Source organism: Barbus barbus, assembly GCF_936440315.1.
Source record: "Barbus barbus genome assembly, chromosome: 7".
Lineage (NCBI taxonomy): Eukaryota > Metazoa > Chordata > Actinopteri > Cypriniformes > Cyprinidae > Barbus > Barbus barbus.
The window spans coordinates 7,489,614-7,510,764 of record NC_136735.1 but is presented as its reverse complement, the minus strand read 5'-3'; the positions used below and the strand labels follow the sequence as shown (position 1 = coordinate 7,510,764).

The following is a 21,151-nucleotide window of genomic DNA, read 5'->3' as shown; positions in this document are numbered from 1 at the left end:
TATAATACAAATAAATAATACAAAAAGTCAATTTGGCTTAGGAAAGCATTACAACGATTTTAAAAAGGTTATTCTCAAACCTTGCATTTAGTGTCACCTGCTGGCCATATTAGTATCAATAACATATATGTTCGAAATATTAAATATATGATTGGCTTCAAACAAATAATTTGGTAGCGATTTGTCTTTCAGCTAATATTTCTAGTTTGTGAGAAACATAACAAGACCCGGCTGTATTAAAAGTTATCTACTACGGTTGTTGTTATCAGTTTTTGTTTCTAAATATTAACACAAGCCACATAAATTATAGAAAGTACATAGTACCTACTGTTGACCGCAAGTCGTATTTTCTTCTCTTTTTTCCTTACAAATAGTAATAATAATTGTATTTGTTTGTGAAGTGTTGTTATGCGCATGCGCAGTCTGTCAGGCGGATCCTCCGGTCATGGAGGATGTTGATGTGCAAACCAGCTGCAAACTTTCCTCACTCTATCACTAAACCTGCTGCATTACTCTGCCTCTGGTAATTACTGCTATTGAACTGTTATTAGTTAATGAGCGCAGGCATGTCGTGATGGTGCTTTAGTTTGATGTTTTGGGGGTTTTGTATGTTTGTGAGCCCGATGGCTGCTTTTGTTTATTTCCTGTTGCTTGCATCGGAATTCAGATCATCATCTGTTATCATTGATATTACACTTATCAAAGCATTTACAAAATTCAGTCTAGATTCTAGATCATTCAAACACTTATTTAACAGTATTTTTGCTGTTCTGTGATATTTGCATGAGCATCGCAGCTTTAGCTGTGATTGCTAACTGTGTTTATGCTAGTCTAGCAATGAATGTGAATTAACGTAACTTTTTTTATTTTTTATGTGAACTGCTTAAAAGTTTAATGTAGGTTATGTTTAAGATAACATGGATAAACTGATCTATTAAAAATAAAACAAAAAGATGTAATGGTTGCTAATGACAGTTTGGATTGATAATGTTATAAACTCTAAATACATGTTATTAATGGTATAAGTAAATGTATAAAAAAGCATTTGTATTACATTTATGTTTAATAAATTATTTTTGTGTTATTCTGATTATCTGGAGTGTTTTGTCACAGGTTGCCAGATCCTCTGTCATGAAATCCTCCTCTGAGTAATTGACATGTGTTGGTAAAATGGCCGATGAGCTGTTTCCTGCCAAAAAACTGCCCACTGTCACACCCACGGCTGTTCAACAGTACCAGCAGCAGAACGTCAGCAACAACAACAACACCATTCAGGGATGTAACTGGCAAGGCTTGTATCCCACCATCAGAGAGAGGTGAATCACTCGTTCTCTAGTGCATTGCTCTGTTATGCTGCCTACCTAGACAGCACGTGATGTTGCATTGATGGCTCTGGATGTAAGGGGTCTCGTTCATTTGTCCTCTGCAGAAACGCAGTCATGTTCAACAACGAGCTGATGGCGGATATTCATTTTGTGGTGGGACCTCCTGGAGGAACCCAGAGAGTGCCGGGACACAAGGTACAGAACTACCACACTTACAAATACATTTACATTGAATCCAGTAAATACAATAAAGGATCAAGTAAGTACAATACATTAAAGAACTTAAGAAATTAAATAGAGTATTTAAGTAAGTTTATATAAATACACGTGTATATAATGCAAAATCAATTTTTGGGGTGGCGTATGACTTTTGAGTGATTTCTTTTTGAAATGATTGTCTTTCACTCTTTTAGTATGTCCTGGCTGTGGGTAGTTCTGTATTTCACGCCATGTTCTACGGAGAACTGGCTGAAGATAAGGATGAGATCCGGATCCCTGATGTGGAACCAGCATCATTTCTGGCCATGTTGAAGTACGGTTTTCAAAGCTATTAATGAAACAAAACATTTTTGCACCTTTTTATGTGATTGTGTCATGAATATGGCACTTAAGGTCCAAAAGTCTGAGAACACTAGTGATTTGTTTTAATTCAAATAAATGTATATATTTATTTTTTTACTTTATATAGATTATATATTTTGTTATTTATTAGATATGTATTTACACACACACATAGTTCTAATATTTTTCCTTTAATAAATTAATGTCATGATGTGTTTAAAGATGAAAATGTAAAGTGAGGTTTAATTTTCTTATTTAGAACATTTTTGCATTATTATTTTTTTAATTAAATGCATTACAAAAGCTCAAATTTGTATGTAATTGGGTCTTTAAGGATAAAAATATAATTTATTTAACAGCATTTTTAAATAAAATAAATACATTTTCAATTAATTGATTTATAAATTTATATATGTAGTAAGTTTTTTCCATAACACATGATATGGTTATTAGCTTAACAATTTGAGTGAATGTTTAGTATTTGGTTTCTCTCTCATTTGCTTCAATGATAGCAGCACTCTGTTTTTAGGTATATCTACTGTGATGAGATCGACCTGTGTGCAGACACCGTCCTCGCCACGCTGTACGCCGCCAAAAAATACATCGTTCCCCACTTGGCCCGCGCTTGCGTCAACTTCCTGGAGACCAGCCTGAGCGCGCGAAACGCCTGCGTCCTGCTCTCCCAGAGCTGCCTGTTCGAGGAGCCCGACCTCACGCAGCGCTGCTGGGAGGTGATCGACGCACAGGCCGAGCTCGCGCTCCGCTCCGAGGGCTTCTGCGACATCGATGCTCAGACTCTGGAGAGCATCCTGCGGCGCGAGACGCTCAACGCCAAGGAGATGGTGGTGCTGGAGGCAGCGTTGAGCTGGGCGGAGGCCGAGTGTCACCGACAGGAACTCCAGCCCAGCATCGAGAACAAACGGCTCGTTTTAGGAAAGAACATCTACCTGATACGGATCCCGGCGATGGCGCTCGAAGATTTCGCCAACAGTGTGGCGCAGTCCGGCGTGCTGACGCTCAACGAAACCAACGATATCTTCCTGTGGTACACAGCGGCCAAGAAACCGGAGCTGAAGTTCGTCTGCAAACCACGCAAAGGGTTGACGCCACAGAGGTGCCACCGCTTTCAGTCCTGTGCCTACCGCAGCAATCAGTGGCGATACCGCGGCCGCTGCGACAGCATCCAGTTCGCCGTGGACAAGCGTGTCTTCATTGCTGGCTTCGGGCTGTACGGCTCCAGCTGTGGCTCGACCGAGTACCAGGCCAAGATCGAGCTGAAGCGCCAGGGCGTGACGCTCAGCGTCGCCATCATCAAGTACTTCTCCGACGGCTCCAGCAACACCTTCCCCGTCTTCTTCGAGTACCCGGTGCAGATCGAGCCCGACACCTTCTACACGGCCAGCGTGGTTCTGGACGGGAGTGAGTTGAGTTATTTTGGCCAGGAGGGGATGACGGAGGTCCAGTGCGGGAAGGTGACCTTCCAGTTCCAGTGCTCATCGGACAGCACCAACGGGACGGGTGTGCAGGGGGGGCAGATCCCCGAACTCATATTTTATGCTTGAGAGAGCGTCCCGTTCTGATTCATTACAACCCAGTGTTTGTTGTTCCTTAATGAAGTGCTGCTCATATTTTGCACAAAAGCTGCAAAAAGATTATTAGAGATTACTGACAATCCATATAGGCCATATTAGAAGTGTTTGTGCACCTGATAAGTTTGGTTATCATTTACTCAACCTCATTGTGATCTTTCATGCTGCTGTTTTCAATCCAGGCTCAATGGAGACTGCGGCTGTCAGAGTTCAGAAGTCTTAAAACGGTCTATATAACTCGTCAGCTGTAATTTACACCGTACAAAAGTTTGGAGTCTAGTCAACATTTGAAGTAGATCAAAACCTTTCATCAAAGTTGTCCTAAAACCAAAATGCGTTCTTGTATTAGGACAGCTTTGATTAACTTTTCAGATCCGCTTCAAATGTTGACTACTGTATTTTTAAATAAAAAATGAATACTTTTATTCAACAAGGATCCATTAAATGAATTAAAAGTTACAGTAATGACATATAATGTTACAAAAGGTATCACAGGAATATATTACAGAGTCAAATAGAAAAGTTATTTTAAATTATAATAATATTTCACAATATTACTGTTTTTACTGTATTTGAGCACATATATTTACCAACCCCAAACTTCTGCACAGAGCTTTAAGTTTTTTTGATTAGTTGAGGCTCTCAAGCTCATTTCCAGTTGAACGAGTGAATGATTTTTAATCAATAATGACCAATTTCCTCACATAAAAGCTGCCATAAGTCTTGTAAAATGGTGCACAAGTGAACCAGATGAGGTTGAGTAAACGATCTTTCATTTTTATTTGACGTATTTCATTAAGAGAAGAGATTATGATCCACTTATTTAGCTGGATACATTTTTCGCTCAAAGCATTATTGAAAGACACTAATAAGAACATGTCTGCTAAAGATAAAATAAATCTTAAACGTTTCTACACAAACAACATCTGCATCACGTAAATCCTCGTGGTAAACAGTAACGGGGTCGTTTTACAGGTCACGTGAGGTTCACGTTTTCAAGTGACTGACAGCGTTTAAGCTAAATAATCATTTCTGTGATGTTTACTCTGACTAACAGCAGACATATTGTGTTTCTTGTGAGGAAGATGATTTAATATCTTGAAATCTAATTTGTGAAGTCACGTACTTGATTTATTCTACAGAATCATATTTGTATCGCCTTGTGTGTCGTATCGTAATGGGACTGTATTTTACTGAGCTCTAAACTATTTGTATAATTTTTTTACTCAACACGTGAAGCACAATTTGTCCTGAAGTGTTTCGCTAAAAACTTATTTTCTCTAATATTCATGTAATCCTATATTTTATAACATTTTGGTGCAACGTAACATATTTAAGCGGCATGAAGTTACAAAGACTTTGAGAGAAAAGGTGTGGAGAGGGAGAACTAGTGGTGCTGGTTAAGATGATATCACTATTACTATTATTACTCAAACTGCAACATGCGTTTTATTAAAGGAATAGTTCACCTAAAAAGGAAAATTTGCTGAAAATGTGATGAGTTTGTTTCTTCATCGGAACAGATTTGGCCTGAGGGTGAATATATTGTCATCAAATTTTCATTTTTGGTTGAACTATTTCTTCAAAGTTTAAAACTATGGTGCACAAAACCCTCACTTTTCCAACAGCCATGATTTTCGTGATAAAATAGGGGAGGGAAAAATATAGGGAGCTCAATATCATAGACAGAGGGTTGTTTACTAAGGCCAGTAAGAAATCACCATAGCAACGCCCTGTCAATCATCTGTAACAGCATGGCGGCGAGGTCAAGCACCATTTGCATTTGCTTCAGGAGCTGTACAAATGATACTGTGGTGATGAAATATATGTGGTATTCAACCTGAAACACTACACAACACTCCGGCTCTTTCAGATGGTGTACATGTGTATGTCCATGTCAAACCTTAATTGCACTATTTCTCATAAAGTAGCTGTTTTTTGTAACACTGTGGCACAATGTAGAGTCATTTCATTCCGTTGGTTTTACTTCTGAAATTTTTGTGATCTGAACTGTGGTTCTGCTTTATTTGGTCATATTGAACCTTGTGTTATTGACATTACTCTGTAATTTGTGCCTTTTCTGGATTGGGTCTAATGATTGAACTACCCAAGCGGTTCTTACATACACACTAAATTCCTGGACCATGAGTTGAGATGTTTTTACATGCTCTGAGCACTGGTCGTATTCACTGGAATTGTAAGTGTAAGAGGTTTTCATTCATTCATTCACAGCTGTATTTTGATATAAGCTATGGCATGAGTGTTGAAGCCTGTTTTTTTCTGTTATGTAGAAAATGAGGTGCCTGTGAAAGTGCCAACAGACTTTTTTGAATGTGTGAAGGGCGTTTGTGTCAACATGAATAAAGCTAACTTTAACTCCAGCTTCTCTGTGTATTTTTCATTAAAAGTGACTCTCTGTATGTTGTGTATTCTAAAGGTTCTAAATAGAATCGAAGTATGGAATCAAAATTAAATCAGTTGACAAATCTAAATTGAAAAATTCTAATAAAATATTTACACTTTAGACTAAAGGTCATTGCACACGGAGTCTGAAATTTTTGCACGTTAAAAAGTAAATACGACCTCACGTTGTGTCAATAATTAAAAACCTTAGTTTTTATTTATACATTTTTAGTTTAGTTTTTGTCTACAAAAAAAAACACTACTAATAGGTATTAATAATAGTGATGATGATATGTTTATTTAAATTACAAAAATTAAATGAAATATTAAATAAAAAAAAGAAATATACTACTATATTAGTAATACTACTTTGCTGTAAAATAAATAGTATTTAACAATTGTTTTACAGAACTAAAATTACAATATTAACTATGCATGTTTTAGGCCCAGTTTCATAGACAGGGTTTAGCCTAAACCAGGATTAGGCCATAGTCCAAATAGGACATTTAAGTAATTTTTATAAACATGGCTTAGAAAAAAGCATTACTGGTGTGCATCTTAAGACAAAACAAAGGCACTGATATATTTTAAGATCAGTAAATGCAAGTTTCTTTCAGTTGAACAGCTCAGACTTACATTTTAGTCTAGGACTAGATTTAAGGGGTTAATTTCTTTGATTTCAAACATTAAAATGTTTTTTTTTTTTTAATGACTCAAAACATGGTTCTCATTTCATTGCGAGTGACTCCTCGCAAACCCACCTCTTCTATCAATTTTGAAAACTCAATGGATCTACACGAATCGCACAAATTAGCAAGCTTAGACTCTGATCTAGATACACCGGTCTGAAGCAGCAGATCATGAGATTTTGTGTACCGTGTAAAGAAACAATGATGTTTTCATCCAAAAAAGTCTGAAGCAAACATAATTTATTGATTTTAAACTATGAGAAAGTATGATGTTTATTATCAAAAACTTCTCATTTTGTCTCCAAGCACAAATGAGTCAATAAACTAACACACAAAGACTCCAGAAAACCAACTCTGTTACATAAAACAGCAATGAATCCACTTCAGACTCGAGTCTCTTGTTATCAGAGTCATTTTGTCTTTTGTTTCTTGCGCGCTTGAAACTGTTCAGTTTTGTTCTTGATGGATTTGATAAGCAGTGATAAACTGGGGTCCATGACTTTAGTGGAGGATGACGGCGCCTCTGCTTCGTCCTTCTCCTTTGTGGCTCTGCTCTTCAGCGCTGTCTCCTGGCTGTGCTGTCGCTCCTCTCTGCGTCTCTGTTTCTCCTCTAAGATGCTCTGCGTTGCTTTGGTCTTCTTGTAGGCTGTGTCAGATGGGTCCAGGTTGTAGAGATGAGACGTGAACATGGCCTGGAAGCGCGCGTCTTGAACGTCCACCTGGAAGTCGTCCTCCTCCAGAGGCGTGTTGCTCTTCAGGAGTTTCTTCCTCTTCTTCTTGCTCAGGTTCTGCTGCTCTACGATCTTGTCGAAGTTGAAATGTTTGTGCTTGTCGTCTTCTTCGTCATCCATCAGCAGCTCCATCTCAGCCTGGATGCCACGACACAGCCATTAACCATGATACGTTACCCACAAACACACATTCATGAACATCAGAGAAACATACCCTCTGTCTCTCCAGCTCTTCCTGTTCTTCAGGTGTCCTCTCTTCATCCTTCTTCCTGTTCTTCTTGTTCTTTTTGTTTTTCAGGGATGCTGCAGAGATCATACAGAGAGGATATAGATTAGAGGACTAAAGGTGTAATACTTCCTAAAGGAACATGAAAAACTCTGATGCTGAATATAATTAAGCATGAGGGGAATAAAGTGCAGAGTCATCACTAACCTGTTGAGCCGAGCTCCTCTTTGAAGAAGGGGTCATTAAGGTCAACATCAGCAGGAAGTTCATCATCACTGATCACAGGCTCCGCCTCCGCTGCTTCCTGCACAAGACAAAAGAGCATATGTGAGTCAGAAGGACAGAAACTAAGGACAAACTACATGATTATTTCCTCAGCGACACATTTACCTTTCCTTTCCTTTTCTCTTTCTTTTTCTCCTTTCTCTTCTGCAGGTACTGCTCCCACGGAGTCAGCTGATCTTTGCCCTCCATTTTCTTCTTCACAAGCTTCTCAGTTGTTTCCTTCAGTCCTAAAAAAGCAATGCAATATACATTAATATATATTAGTAAAACATACATATGTTAATATTACATAAACGTATCTATAATTTTTTTATTTAATATTATAGTTTATATTTACTATAATATACAGTGCTGCTTGAAAGTTTGTGAAGCCTTTAGCAATACTGCTTATCAATCCGGTAATCCATGAAGGTCTACTAACATTAATGTTCAGGTAAGTAGCTACAAAAGAAATCTAAAAGTAGCCTAATCAAATGTAAAAGAGCACTGCATTGTTTTCACTATGTATTGATAGATTAACGCTTATTAAAGCTATAACGTTGTTCAGATTAAGAGCTGTGGGGGATTTTCTCTTTGCATTTTGTTCTTTGATTAACATTGATGGCCCAAGCGCCAGTCTGTCACTTCAAGACAAAATATTAACACACATCGGATTTTCTCCCAACTGGTCTCGTCCACTTAAGACATAAACTGTGTTTAAGTGAATACTCTCGTAGCCGGCCATTTTGACATATTTTGTGTGCATTTGATCGTTTCGATGTGCCCGAAGCTCAAAGTGTAATTTGCTTGTCCGTTTTGGAGCGCGCCGTGGAGGAAGAAACACAGCTATAATACTTAGAAGCCAAAATCAAAATAAAAAAATAATAAACTTAACTTAATATAACAGCCACAGGGCTAAAGCGTAAGCAGATGTTTGAATAGATAGTTCTCTCTTCTATCATAATTAAACAGGGCTTCCATGTTGCGCGTGCTGAAGCTCCTCCGCGTAAGTGCGATCTCGCTTCTGAATTGCGAAGAGAAAAAATGTATCGGACAGATGTTTGAATATTATTGCACATAAAAACAGCTGGCAACTCTGGTGAAATATGATTTGCAAAATAATGTGTATATATAGCAACTTGCTGCATGACCCACGTTCTCTTGAGACTGTTCTTAAACAGATGTCCTGATGTTTTCCTTTATAATTTGCTGGTATAATTCCGTCAATGATGGCAGGCTGTCCTGGCCAAGATGCAGCAAAACAGGCCCAAGCCATGATACTACCACCACCATGTTTCACAGATGGGATACGATTCTTAAGCTGAAACGCAGTGTGTTCTTTTTTATGAACATAATAGATTCTCATTTAAACCAATAAGTTCTATTTTGGTTTCATCCATCCATTAAACCTTTCTCCAATAGCCCTCTGGCTTGTCCACATGATCTTTAGCAGGCAATTTTCTTTTTGGAGAACAGTGGCTTTCTTCTTTTAAATCTGCCATGCACATCATGGTTGCTCAGTGTTCTCCTGATGGTGGGCTCATGAACATTAACATTAGCCAATGTGAGAAAGGCCTTTAGTTGCTTAGAAGTTACCCTGGGAATTTTTGTAACCTCACAGACTATTACACGTTCTGCTTTGGAGTGATCTTTGTTGGTGGACCACTCCTAGGGAAGGTAACAGTGGTCTTGAATTTTCTCCATTTGTACACAATCTGTCTGGCTGTGGATTTGTGGAGTCCAAACTCTTTAGAGTTGGTTTTGTAACCTTTTCTATCCTGATGAGCAACATCAACTCTTTTTCCGAGGTCCTCCATAATCTCCTTTGTTCGTGACATGATTCACTTCCACAAACATGATCAGACTTTGATAGATCTCTGTTCTTTGAACGAAACAGGTCACGTACTGACATTTGATAGTCATTGCACTGACTGAAAACCCCTCTGCACAGATGGACTCTAATTTCACCTTCAAATTAACTGCTAATCCAAGAGAGTCACATACTTTTGCCACTCACAGATATTCAATATTGGATCATTTTCCTGAATAAATAAATGACATTAAGAAAATATTTTTCATTCACTTGTTTGATTGGGTTCTCTTTGTCTACTTTCAGGACTTGTGTGAAAGTCTGATGATGTTTTGGGTCATATTTATGCAGAAATATAGAAAATTCTAAAGGGTTCACAAACTTTCCAGCAGCACTGTGTATGTATATGTGTGTATGAATATATATATATATATATATAAATAAATAAATAAATAATGTATGTATAAAAATATATGATTAATATATAATTTTCTAAATATATAATAATATATTTATATTAATAAATAAAATAAAAATATGTATGTCTACATACTGTTTATATACAAAATATATCGAAAAACTGCAAAACAATAAACCATTTTTGATATATGTATATATTATTTTATACTATATGTTTGTTATATTTATCAAATTTTATATATATATATATATATGACAGATTAGGGGATTTTTTTTAATATATGTATATATGGTTATATGTAATATGTATATATTTTTATGTGTAATATATTTACAGACAAAATAGCATAATATTATTATTGTCTTGTAACTATTTAATACATTATATTATTTTAAGTATAAAATAAAAATGAAACAATTAAAAATTATTTTTAAAAGATGAATATTATTCATTAATATTAATATCTATATTAAAATGTTTAGAATTTCTAATCTATGAAATAAATAAATTAAAAACTCTGATACCTGGTATCCATGTGACTTCCATATCCATGCTGTCATCCTTATCCTTGTCTTTGTCCTGAATGCTCTTCAGTAGTTCTCTGTATTTAGCGATCTGCTCTGCGCTTTTCTTCTCTTTACTGACATTTTTCTCCTCAGGAAGAGGCTCAACGGGCTTCTCAGCTGAGAGAACATTCAATTCAACACAACAACATTTCTGATGAATGGAAAAGTGCCATTACCAGTTCATAATAATGTTGATAGACAATTCAGACATCACTTACCTTCTGTCTGTTCTTCTGCCTCTACCACATCCTCCTCTTCCTCACTGGAGGAGGCCAGGTAAGCCTTGAAGTCCATATCCAACAGGTCGTCCTTATTGAACTTCCTGCAGAGAGCCGTGACCCGGTCGTGATCTGTTTCATCCCACGTCAGCTCGACCTAATGACAAGCAGAAGATCCAAGACATGCATTATTGTAGATGGAGTGCAACAGCTCAGATTTGATGTAGGATTCAGCCTGACAGACCTTGGCTGTGGTGGTGGCAGTGGATGTGAAGAGTTTGGGCTTGTAGGAACTGTAATCCACATCAGTGGCTCTGTCTTTGGGCTCGTCGTCAAACGTCACGTCATCAGGGATGAACCTGCAAAACGCCCACAGCCACAATGAGATATCTTTTAATAAGAGTTCTTAGAAATCTGTTTCGTGTTCTTGATGGTTTCAGTTAAACATTTATAGCATTTCCAACCCCAGTTTTGACTAAATGTGAGGTCCTCACCGCAGGTCGATCATCGAGCAGCTGCTCTCGTACTCATAGCCGTCACACTCCTCGTAAATCTTCGCTGCTGTTTCGACGGAGTCACACTCCACCACGGCGTAGTAATACCTCAGACGCTTGAACTGATAGTCTCGCACTTTCTCTCGGTAGATCCTGAAAACACACCGTTAAAACGACGCTTCCTCTGATTGTTTAAAATTATCCTTGAAAACCATGCAGAGTCAATATAAAAATAGAAGACAATATTGCCAAAAAATTGAGAAATACAATAATAATATGCACTAATGTTTAAAATGTTGAGGTCGCTAAGATGTTTTCATGTTTTTGTAAGAAGTATCTCATTTATTTGATCAAAAACACAGTAAAAAAATTGATATTGTAAAATATTACTACAATTTAAAATGGCTCTTTTTTTTATTTCAATACATTTCAAAATGTAATTTATTTCTGTGATGCAAAGCTGAATTTCAAGCATCATTACTCCAGTCTTCAGTGTCACATGATCCTTCAGAAATCAGTTTAATATGCTCATTTGCTGCTCAAGAAACATTTAGTATTATCGATGTTGAAAACAGTTATTATTGTTATTATAATTTGGTGAATAGAACGTTCAAAAGAAGAGCGTTTATTTGAGACAGAAATATTTTAGAACATTATAAATATGTTTACTGTCACTTTTGAACAATTAACTGCATTCTTACTGAATAAAAGCATTAATTTCTTTCCAAAAAATTTAAAATTCATTATTTCCTTTTTTAGCTATCAATGTAGCATGCAACACAGCAATGTAGCACACACTGTAAAACAGTCCAATTTTAATTAGACTGAATTTTTTACTGGTATTTTTCAGTACTGAATGAATAATATGAATGTTTTAAATAGATATTGGCCATCTAGAACAGATTTTCTTCACTAAGTTGGTTTGCGATGCATTCTGGGATTGCCCTCACTGCAAATCTTGGTCAGTCAAACCCCAGTAAGAGTCATGAAAACTGCGGCCGCTACCTTTGCTCTTCAGTGTCGGCGTCAGGGTTCTCCGGGAGGCCGGTGAGCTCCAGTGGACCTTGAGTCTGTTCTGCACTTATCCTCTCCTTCCCAAACTCAGACAGATAGATCTGACAGACACACGTCACCAATCAGACTCACAGCGGCAGGACTCACATCTTCCAGAACACAACTGATTATGAGATTGTGCAGGAAGTGATATGATAGTTACCGTCACAGACAGCACCACGCCGCCTTTGGGCTTAAACGAACTGAAGAGAGCCAGAAGATCTTTAGCTTTCAGTCTGTCCCAGTTCATGTTACAAACCGCCAACCGTTGGGAGATCTAAACACACAAACACAGGAAATAACACTAAAACACACCAGCAACAAATAGTAACACTTCAGTACGAGGACTGTTTAAAGGTTTGGGGTCAGTTAATTGTTTTGTTAGAAAGAGATTAATACTTTTTTTTTCAGCAAGGACGCATTTAATTGAACAAAAGTAACAAGGAAGAAATTTATAATGTTACCAAATATTTCTATTTCAGATAAATGCTGGTATTCTGAAAAAAGTTTCACTGTTTCCACCAAAAATATTAAACAGCTAAAACTTTTCAACACTGAAAATAATTTAAAATATATATATATATATTGGCGTAATTGCAGCTGAAAATTCAGCTTTGCATCACAGGAATAAATTACATTTTAAAATATATTCAAATACAAAACAATTATTTTTATTTGCAATAATATTATTTTTAATTGTAATAGGTTTACTGTGTTTTTGATCAAATAAATGCAGCCTTGGTGAGAGTCTTCTTTCAAACATTTAATTTCTGAACAGCAGTTTATGATTAATAAAGCATTCGGATGAATCTCACGTTGTCACCGCTTGGAGCATCTTTCCACATCTCTCCCCAGTTATGCTCAATCTCCTCTTCCTCGTGGTGCAGATATTCCTCCAGCTCATCATCATCATCTTCATCAGAGCTGGTCTCAATGTTACCCTTCCCTCGGGCCAGATCAGGTCCGCTGTCATCACCTGAATCATTCTCGTCATCTTCATCAGCCTCCTCCTCCTCCTCACCTTCAGAAGGACCCTCTTCATCATCTTCCTCATCCTCTTCAACACCAGATTCCTCATCCTCATCTGTTAAAAACAATACAAATGGTATCAAGCCATAAATAACAAATGAACACCACTCGTATAGTCTTCAGAAGATCCATTTTTAAAACAAAACAATCAGATGCATTACTCAGATTAATAAAGAATATTAAAGCAATACGTGACCCAGGACCACAAAACCAGTCATAACGGTCAATTTTTTGAAACTGAGATTTATACACCATCTGAAAGCTGAATAAATAAAGTTTTCCATTGATGTATGGTTTGTTAGGATTGGACAATATTTGGCCGAGATACAACTATTTGAAAATCCGAGGGTGCAAAAAATATATATATATTAAAATATTGAGAAAATCGCCTTTGAAGTTGTCCAAATGAAGTCTTTAGCAATGCATATGACTAATCAAAAATTAAGTTTTGATATATTTACAATAGAAAATTTACAAAATATCTTCATGGAACATGATCTTTACTTAAATTCCTAATGGTTTTTGGCATAAAAGAAAAATCGATAATTTCGACCCAAGCAATGTATTTTTGGCTATTGCTGCAAATATACCCCAGCGACTTAAGACAGGTTTTGTGGTCCAGGGTCACATGTATAAAATAAAGTTAATGCAGTACCTTCTTCAAACACTCGCACTCCCTTTAACAGTGGCTCTTTGGTTTTCTTAGCTTCTTTTGTCTTCGGGATCTTCTCGGCATCTTCCTCCTCTTCAGATTCATCGCTCTCTTCTTCATCCTCAACCTGAGGTTCCTCATCAGCCTTTGTCACTTTCTTTTTCTTCTTGGGCTTCTCCGTCTTCTCGTTCTCCTCTTCCTCGTCTGACTGTTCGGAGTCAGAGAGCTTGTAGAAGCGCTTGAGGTCCTCGGTGGACGTTTGGTTGACGGGTCGGCCGCGTTTATCGACTGTATACTTCAGTTTAAAGCGTTCGTCGTGGAACATGGACTTGAAACGCTTGTCGATTTTGATTTTGTGCTCTCTGCTGGGCATCTCCCAGAAGCGAGGGTCCTTCTGGACCTTGGTGAAGCGGTCGTCACCGCTTACAGTATTTTTGGAGGTCATGGTGATTATTTGGAAGAGCCTAATGAAAGCATCAACCTGTGAAAAACACAGAAGAGGTGAATTTCAAGAAGATGTGAAACCAAGAGTATATTCATTAAAAGAAATGTCATGAAACATTTCTTACACAGATAACCCAAAATAATGTGGTTCATGTTTCCATCTGTATAGAAAACACTCAAGTTCAAGTCAAACAACAATAAAATAACCTAAATCAGTAAGATTTCAACAAGTCATCTTAAATCACACAAAGACACTGATAAATTATGAAAAAGGTAGAGTGGTGCTTGTTATCAAAATGTTTGAGGCATGTTGTCAAACTAGAGTTTATATGGATACTTGTCATTGGCTGTAAGCTAATTTTGTACGACACTTTATTTATTTGTTTAGTGTCTGTCTGTAATTCTGTACACTGTACAGACTGTAATAACAAATAACTAAAACACTGAGCAAGACGATAATTGACTAAACATCATTGCAATTTATGAAAAACCCACGAATGACTGCGCAGTAAATAAAAACAGGTATATAAAGGCCAATACTGACTTACAGGGTGTTCGTCTGATGTTACAGCACAGCTCCACACGTGTTTTCCCGTGATGCTTTACTACTTCCGTTGGAAGCCACGCCCTCTTTTGCGTACGGCGAGACGAAGAGCTCAAAACACACCAGACGCGAATGTCTTTCCTTTCATTTTAACATTCTGTGTAGATTGCTAAAACTATAACTAAAACTAAATATACGACTCTCTCTCTCTCTCTCTATACGATATTTTTAATAAAACAATTTTTATTTTATCTCACTCAATATTTCTCATTATATTTAAATTGATGTATTAGAACAGCTAAAGCTAAAACAAAAAACGAAGTAGGCATTAGAAAATATAGACATATTTTAAAATAATAATAAAAATTACACAATCATAAAAAAACTGTAATTCAATTTAAAAAGGAAATATAAAAATAAAAAGGAATTAAAAATTATAATTGATACCAGACACTAATCTGCGTCTATTGTGAGTTTGTTGCTGGAAATATGAATGGACTTACAGTAATATAATATAATACAATATAATATAAACTTACAGATAAGAAATGCTTTAGTTTCATTATTCATCATCAGTTTTATATCACAAAATGTGACTGCAACTCCTGTTTTAATAATTACTGATTTACTAGCAGTTTTACTACTTATAATTTATTTATTTAATTTATTAATGTTGTTTTTATTATTACTTACCTTTAAAGATGAAAAAGGAAATTCAACCAAAAGTCACACTTTTTATGTTTGTCAATTGCTCTGTATTTATTTCGACCCCCCCTCCCCCTCCTACTAAATGAATATTGTTTTGCACAATAGAATAGAATAGAATAGAATAGAATAGAATAGAATAGAATAGAATAGAATAGAATAGAAAATTCTACACTGTTATAAAGAGAGAATGCGCGAGCGTGCAGAACAAAACTCTGGACTGGATTCTAACATAAATACATAAAAGTCATAATGACATATAACACAAAAGTCGACAGATGATTGGCTACATTGCTAAACGCTGCTAAAACACACTGTAGCGAATATAAACCTAAGTATAATATTTATTTATTTATATATATATATATATTGCAGGCAATACATTTATCTGGGTTGTTATTGGTTGAACTATCTTGTTTAATCTGTTTTTAATTAAAACAAATTTAAAAAGTGTGCCCCCCTATGAACTCGAAATGCCCCCCATTGGGAATTTTCTGGGGACGGCCCTGGTTCCAGCTGACTCCAGTCCATGTTCCAGTGTCCGGGACTGATCCAGTCCAGGTTTTACCTCGGATCCGGTCTCTGTTGTGTGACGCAGGGCTGAGCTCGGTGTATAGATGGAGCTGTGTGAGCCAGCGGCAGAAATCATGTGTTAAAGTGAGAATCAGCGCGGAAGCATGAGCTTGACTGTGAAAAGCCTCCGGTCTCTGTGGAGGGGACGGAGGTGTCTCTCCTCTCAGGGAGGCGCTATGAACGTGTTTGACAGGAGCATGAAGCGCAGGCAGAGGGAATGGGCTTCGTCTTTACCAGACAGCGACAAATACGACTACCTCCGAGACGAGGTGAGGAGGTTTATTATATTACTGTGTGGTGATGGGCGCGTGTGAAGCTGTGCTAATGCACTTCTGCTCTCGTTGTGTTTGCAGGTGGGGAGCAGATTAGCAGACAGAGTTTACGATGTCTCAAGGTCACTGCCCGCTTATTACATAAACATCCTGACATTAGCTCAGACAAAAAGTATTGTTTTGCTCACTGTCTTGTCGTTTCAACCCTGCATGCCTTTGTTTTGTGGAGTAGAAAAGGAGATATCAAGCAGAATGTCCAGTCTGCTGTTTACCCTACAATAGAAGTGAATGGGGACTGGGGCTGTTGAGCTCCGAAAGAAGTCTGTACTACTTGTGTGCTGCATTTCAAGTCTTCTGAAGTCATTTGATTGATTTGTGTAATTAACAGACACATTTAAGTATTTTTTTACATTTAGTCATTCAGCAGATGCTTTTATCCAACGCAACTTACAAATGAATGGAATCAACAAAAGAGCAATGATACGCAAGTGCTATAACAAGGCAAGGTTTTTTAAAATTATATAATAAATAAAAAGAAAACAGATAGAATAGAGCAAGCTAGTGTTAGAGGGCTTTTTGTTAATTGTATAATAAATAAAAAGAAAACGACTAGATAGAATACAAAAAGAATAGAGAAGCTAGTGTTAGTTTAAAAAACAAAACAAAAAACATGCAGTTAGTAAATGAATAGAGTGCAAGTCTAAGTTTTTTAAAAGAATAGAGTTAGAATAGAGAGTGCTAGAGTTCAACAACTCCAGTCCCCATCCGCTTTCACTGTTACATCAATAAAATAATGTATCCTGTTTGTTTTAAATTGTCATGTTTTGATCCCTGAATGTCATTGCAGGACTTTCCCTCTGGCTCTGGATGTAGGATGTGGGAAGAGTCACATCGCTGAGCACTTGAGTAAGGTAGAACCGTTCATAACATTACTGTGAATAGCACATTTGCCTTGTGATACATAATGAGATCATTTTTGATGTGAAGTGAATGGAGACTAGGGCTTTTCCCCCCATATTCAAACACTAACAAAAGAGCAGTGTGAGCATTCTTTAAAACATCTGTTTTTGTGTTCCGCAGAAGAAAGTAAATTATTCCGTTAAGTTACACTGATTTTCTCTCTTCTCAGGACATTGTTGAACGTCTCTTTTTAGCAGATATTTCAGACTCTTCCCTGGTAAGAGACTTGACATGTCTTTATTTTACTAAAGCACAGCTGCAACATAAACCTTACATTTTATAAATGGCTTTAGGTATGCCTGGGGTCAGTAAGACTTAAAAAAAAATAAAAAATTAATACTTCTATTAAGCAAGAATGCATTAAATTGAGAAAAAGTGGCACTGAAGACATTTTTCTAATGTTACAAAAGATTTCTATTTGAAATAAATCCTGTTGTTTTGAACTTGCAATTCGGTTTCCACAAAAATATTCAGCCGCACAACTGTTTTCAACATTGATACAACGATAAAACTTTTTTTTTTACATTGCTAAGAACAAGAAATGTTTCTTGAGCAGTAAATCGGTATATTTGACTTTCTGAAGGATTATGTGATATTTTGCTGTATTTCTGATCAGACAAATGCAGCCTTAGTGAAACTTCTTTCTCTTCCTTGTTCTTTAGAGAAATAGGAAGAAATGTGAGATGCCTACTCAGTGTGTTTTGGCAGATGAGGAGTTTCTGCCATTTAAAGAAAACACGTTTGACCTAGTGCTCAGCAGCCTGAGGTACAGTACTGCCCTGGTGCATGATGGGAAATTTAAAGAATGACTTGTCATTTATAAAGCCCTATTTGTCTCCTCAGTCTGCACTGGATCAACGACCTTCCTGGAGCTTTGAGACAGGTATGAGGATCAAACCAAGTGTATTATAATGTCCTGTCGCACATTATAAATAATACAAAATACCCTGTTTTTGTCATTCAGATCTACCAGGTGTTGAAGCCGGATGGTGTGTTCATTGGAGCAATGGTCGGTGGTGAGACGCTCTACGAGCTGCGATGTTCTCTGCAGTTAGCTGAGCTGGAGAGGGAGGGCGGCTTTGCACCTCATATCTCACCCTACACGGCCGTCACAGATCTGGGCAACCTGCTGGGACAGGCCGGATTCAACATGCTCACTGTGGTATAAATATTTCAACGTTTGATTACACTGATTCAACTACATAATCTGTTTGAGCTGAATTATGTGCGACTACACTGAGGCTTTTTTGTGTTGTCATTCAGGACATTGATGAAGTTCAGGTCCATTATCCTGGTTTGCTGGAGGTCATGAGTGACTTGCAAGGTAAACTCTTTAAATTTGGTGTCTTATGTTATGAAAAGGAGAATGTATTTACAGTTTATTCATGTACTTCAGGTATGGGTGAAAGCAACTGTGCTTGGAACAGGAAGTCACTCCTACATAGAGACACTATACTGGCAGCAGCTGCCATTTATAAAGGTGAGACCGCAGATATTATATTTTAATTAAATACATGTTTGTTTAAAATTAACATTGACAATTTAAATTTTAGTATGAATTATTTTCATTATGTTTTATTTCTATAAGAATACTTTTATGTAGCACAGTGATTCTCAACTAGGGAGCCGCAAGATGACTTAAAAACTATTTAAAATAAGACAAAAGGTTTAATATCACCTAAAACGATTAAAAAACAAGATGTAAGATGAAATTGTATTTCATAATTTGTTCCTTTAACTGACATTTTAATTCAACGATCTTGCATAACCTGGATATACCGTATGAGAGATTTTTACAAGTGTGATTTCTAGACCTGGAAAAGTCACAGAAATTGTATTATGAATATATATTTATATAATTTTGTCAATCTCTAAAATATTTTATTGCATAGAAATCAGTAAAAATAATAAGTCAAACTATAAAATTCTTATTCATTGGTAATAAAAAGTGTAAAGCATGGGAGCATGCAGTTATTGGGAGTTATACAATTTATTTATTGTAGTACCACTCCTTGATTCAGTGCATTATATTTTCAATATGAGTAGCTTTGTCGTTATTGCAGATGTATCAGAATTTTTTTTTGGGGGGGGGGGGCCTTTCAAGTATTGTCTTTGCCAGCTTGGAGTCAAAAAGGTTTAGAACGACTGATGTAGAAACACTAAACTGTGTTTTGTTTACCTGACGATCCTAGAAATTGTGTTATTCTATTAATTTGATTTCTTCTAGAGATGTATGGCAATGAAGACTGTTCAGTTCCAGCTACATTTCAGATCCTCTACATGATTGGCTGGAAGCCTCATGAGTCTCAGGTCTGTTGCATTTTCATTGGTCAGCATGGAACAAACCACAGCCAATCACATTCCCCCAAAAGTGGAACTGTAGCCAGATTCTGACTTTACCATCTTGTCATGAATTTACAGGCAAAACCAGCAAAAAGGGGTTCGGCGAATGTCTCGCTTGCCGATCTGTCAAAAATAAGCAAACTTCCGACCGACCACCAGAAAACCAGTGAAAAAGCCTAGGACAGGAAGAAGTTTTATCCTCAAATCAACTCCGGATCTGCTTTACTGACATAAACATGATTACACACAAATGTTGCATCAACAAACTGTATTTTTGGAAAAGCTTCTTTGACAATGTACCCCAACATAAATAAACAATGATTTCAACATGGTGCTAAACAATTCACGTTACTCTAAAACTGAGTTACCAAATCATGTTACTCACAATTTATTACATTCAGTTCCAGAAATAAAAAAGCAAATGAAAATAGTGTTTTAAAAAATGTATACATCTTGGTCTCGGTACTATTTAACAGAAAACAAGCGTTCTAGTGTTCAACGGCTAATAAACCAATATTGTGGTTGTGCCTGAACTGCTTGCCCATGCATTTTACAATGTCCTTTGAACTTAATGCACCTTTTTTCTCTCTGAAAACTGTCGGCATTCCATTGGCTAAGCTTCATATCATGAAGTCAATAATATTCCAGCTCCACAGTGCCAGGGGAAATAACATCCCTGGCCACATGCAATATTAAGTATATAAACAGACCTAAATCTCAGTATAGCCTTTTTACTGTTTTCTGATTTGATATAATGTTTGAAATATGTTTGTTTACTTGCTAGGTATGCCATAAGGATGCACTGAATACTTCTGTCCTCTAGGAGGCAGTGTGGTATATGTGTAGGACTAATAGTGTAGTGGTTTGTGTGATTCCAGTGAAAATAAATGCGACTCTAGTTGATTATTTCAACTGATAGATGCAAATGACTACATTTTACTGTGTTATATAATCAATAACATATTAATAACCATATAACAACATAATCAACTGATAAACAGGTGTTAATTTCCAACCTTACATGTTTTTCAAACTTAACATCAGTGCTCCTAGCATCACATCAACTCAACATGCCTGCCAAAACCTGCACATTCAATCAGTTAAACTGTGTTTGGCTGTGTTTTTAGAATTTATCTAAGCAGAGTCAAAAAGGTGCAGAAACTCTGTCAGTCTCCCAATCATCTGCTTCACTTACTGTCAAGTCCAATTGCAGTGACCGTTTCCCCTCATATGGGGTAAACGTCTTCCCTTAGGATTTTCAAGCAGTATATCCCTTTCC

General features: G+C 36.8%; 3 protein-coding genes across 8 annotated transcripts; 2 read left to right on the top strand and 1 right to left on the bottom strand.

The window, feature by feature from the left end:
- The first annotated feature begins 412 nt into the window (after nt 1-412).
- On the top strand, nt 413-5,851 carry btbd3a (BTB (POZ) domain containing 3a). 3 transcript variants are annotated; one of them, XM_079422380.1, is made up of 5 exons: nt 413-523; nt 1,101-1,316; nt 1,430-1,520; nt 1,739-1,857; nt 2,416-5,851. In XM_079422380.1, the coding sequence occupies exons 2-5, from the start codon at nt 1,171-1,173 to the stop codon at nt 3,446-3,448; spliced, it is 1,389 nt and encodes a 462-aa protein (XP_079278506.1). In that variant the 5' UTR covers nt 413-523; nt 1,101-1,170; the 3' UTR covers nt 3,449-5,851. The 3 variants fall into 3 exon arrangements, with proteins under 3 accessions (XP_079278506.1, XP_079278505.1, XP_079278507.1); XM_079422379.1 differs by having other exon boundaries at nt 424-523; nt 1,114-1,316; XM_079422381.1 differs by lacking the exon at nt 413-523 and having other exon boundaries at nt 1,073-1,316.
- Nucleotides 5,852-6,790: 939 nt separating this feature from the next.
- On the bottom strand, nt 6,791-15,076 carry LOC306873241 (ESF1 homolog). 3 transcript variants are annotated; one of them, XM_079422370.1, is made up of 13 exons: nt 15,024-15,076; nt 14,035-14,512; nt 13,166-13,434; nt 12,514-12,627; nt 12,303-12,412; nt 11,298-11,450; nt 11,048-11,162; nt 10,804-10,960; nt 10,544-10,702; nt 7,915-8,036; nt 7,732-7,828; nt 7,513-7,601; nt 6,791-7,436 (listed from the first exon to the last, which is right to left on the bottom strand). In XM_079422370.1, exons 2-13 carry the CDS (start codon nt 14,474-14,476, stop codon nt 6,978-6,980), a joined length of 2,286 nt encoding a protein of 761 aa, XP_079278496.1. In that variant the 5' UTR covers nt 14,477-14,512; nt 15,024-15,076; the 3' UTR covers nt 6,791-6,977. The 3 variants fall into 3 exon arrangements, with proteins under 3 accessions (XP_079278496.1, XP_079278497.1, XP_079278498.1); XM_079422371.1 differs by having other exon boundaries at nt 15,020-15,071; XM_079422372.1 differs by having other exon boundaries at nt 7,263-7,430; nt 7,509-7,601.
- Nucleotides 15,077-16,290: 1,214 nt separating this feature from the next.
- On the top strand, nt 16,291-20,348 carry ndufaf5 (NADH:ubiquinone oxidoreductase complex assembly factor 5). 2 transcript variants are annotated; one of them, XM_079422389.1, is made up of 11 exons: nt 16,291-16,566; nt 16,651-16,691; nt 17,417-17,480; nt 17,699-17,746; nt 18,192-18,295; nt 18,373-18,412; nt 18,494-18,691; nt 18,793-18,853; nt 18,926-19,009; nt 19,757-19,839; nt 19,951-20,348. In XM_079422389.1, exons 1-11 carry the CDS (start codon nt 16,402-16,404, stop codon nt 20,050-20,052), a joined length of 990 nt encoding a protein of 329 aa, XP_079278515.1. In that variant the 5' UTR covers nt 16,291-16,401; the 3' UTR covers nt 20,053-20,348. The 2 variants fall into 2 exon arrangements, with proteins under 2 accessions (XP_079278515.1, XP_079278516.1); XM_079422390.1 differs by lacking the exon at nt 17,699-17,746 and having other exon boundaries at nt 17,417-17,475; nt 18,238-18,295; nt 19,951-20,208.
- Nucleotides 20,349-21,151: the final 803 nt, after the last annotated feature.

Excerpts from the sequence above, each read along its gene's own strand:
- btbd3a (XM_079422380.1), top strand. The coding sequence starts at position 1,171 with ATGGCCGATGAGCTGTTTCCTGCCAAAAAACTGCCCACTGTCACACCC. Across the intron at positions 1,521-1,738 it reads AGAGAGTGCCGGGACACAAG|TATGTCCTGGCTGTGGGTAG; the intron begins GTACAGAACTAC and ends TCACTCTTTTAG. Across the intron at positions 1,858-2,415 it reads TCATTTCTGGCCATGTTGAA|GTATATCTACTGTGATGAGA; the intron begins GTACGGTTTTCA and ends CTCTGTTTTTAG.
- ndufaf5 (XM_079422389.1), top strand. The coding sequence starts at position 16,402 with ATGAGCTTGACTGTGAAAAGCCTCCGGTCTCTGTGGAGGGGACGGAGG. Across the intron at positions 17,747-18,191 it reads ATATTTCAGACTCTTCCCTG|AGAAATAGGAAGAAATGTGA; the intron begins GTAAGAGACTTG and ends CTTGTTCTTTAG. Across the intron at positions 18,296-18,372 it reads CTAGTGCTCAGCAGCCTGAG|TCTGCACTGGATCAACGACC; the intron begins GTACAGTACTGC and ends TTGTCTCCTCAG.
- LOC306873241 (XM_079422370.1), bottom strand. The coding sequence starts at position 14,476 with ATGACCTCCAAAAATACTGTAAGCGGTGACGACCGCTTCACCAAGGTC. Across the intron at positions 7,829-7,914 it reads AAGAGAAAAGGAAAGGAAAG|GAAGCAGCGGAGGCGGAGCC; the intron begins GTAAATGTGTCG and ends TGTCTTGTGCAG. Across the intron at positions 7,437-7,512 it reads AAGAGCTGGAGAGACAGAGG|GCTGAGATGGAGCTGCTGAT; the intron begins GTATGTTTCTCT and ends CGTGGCATCCAG.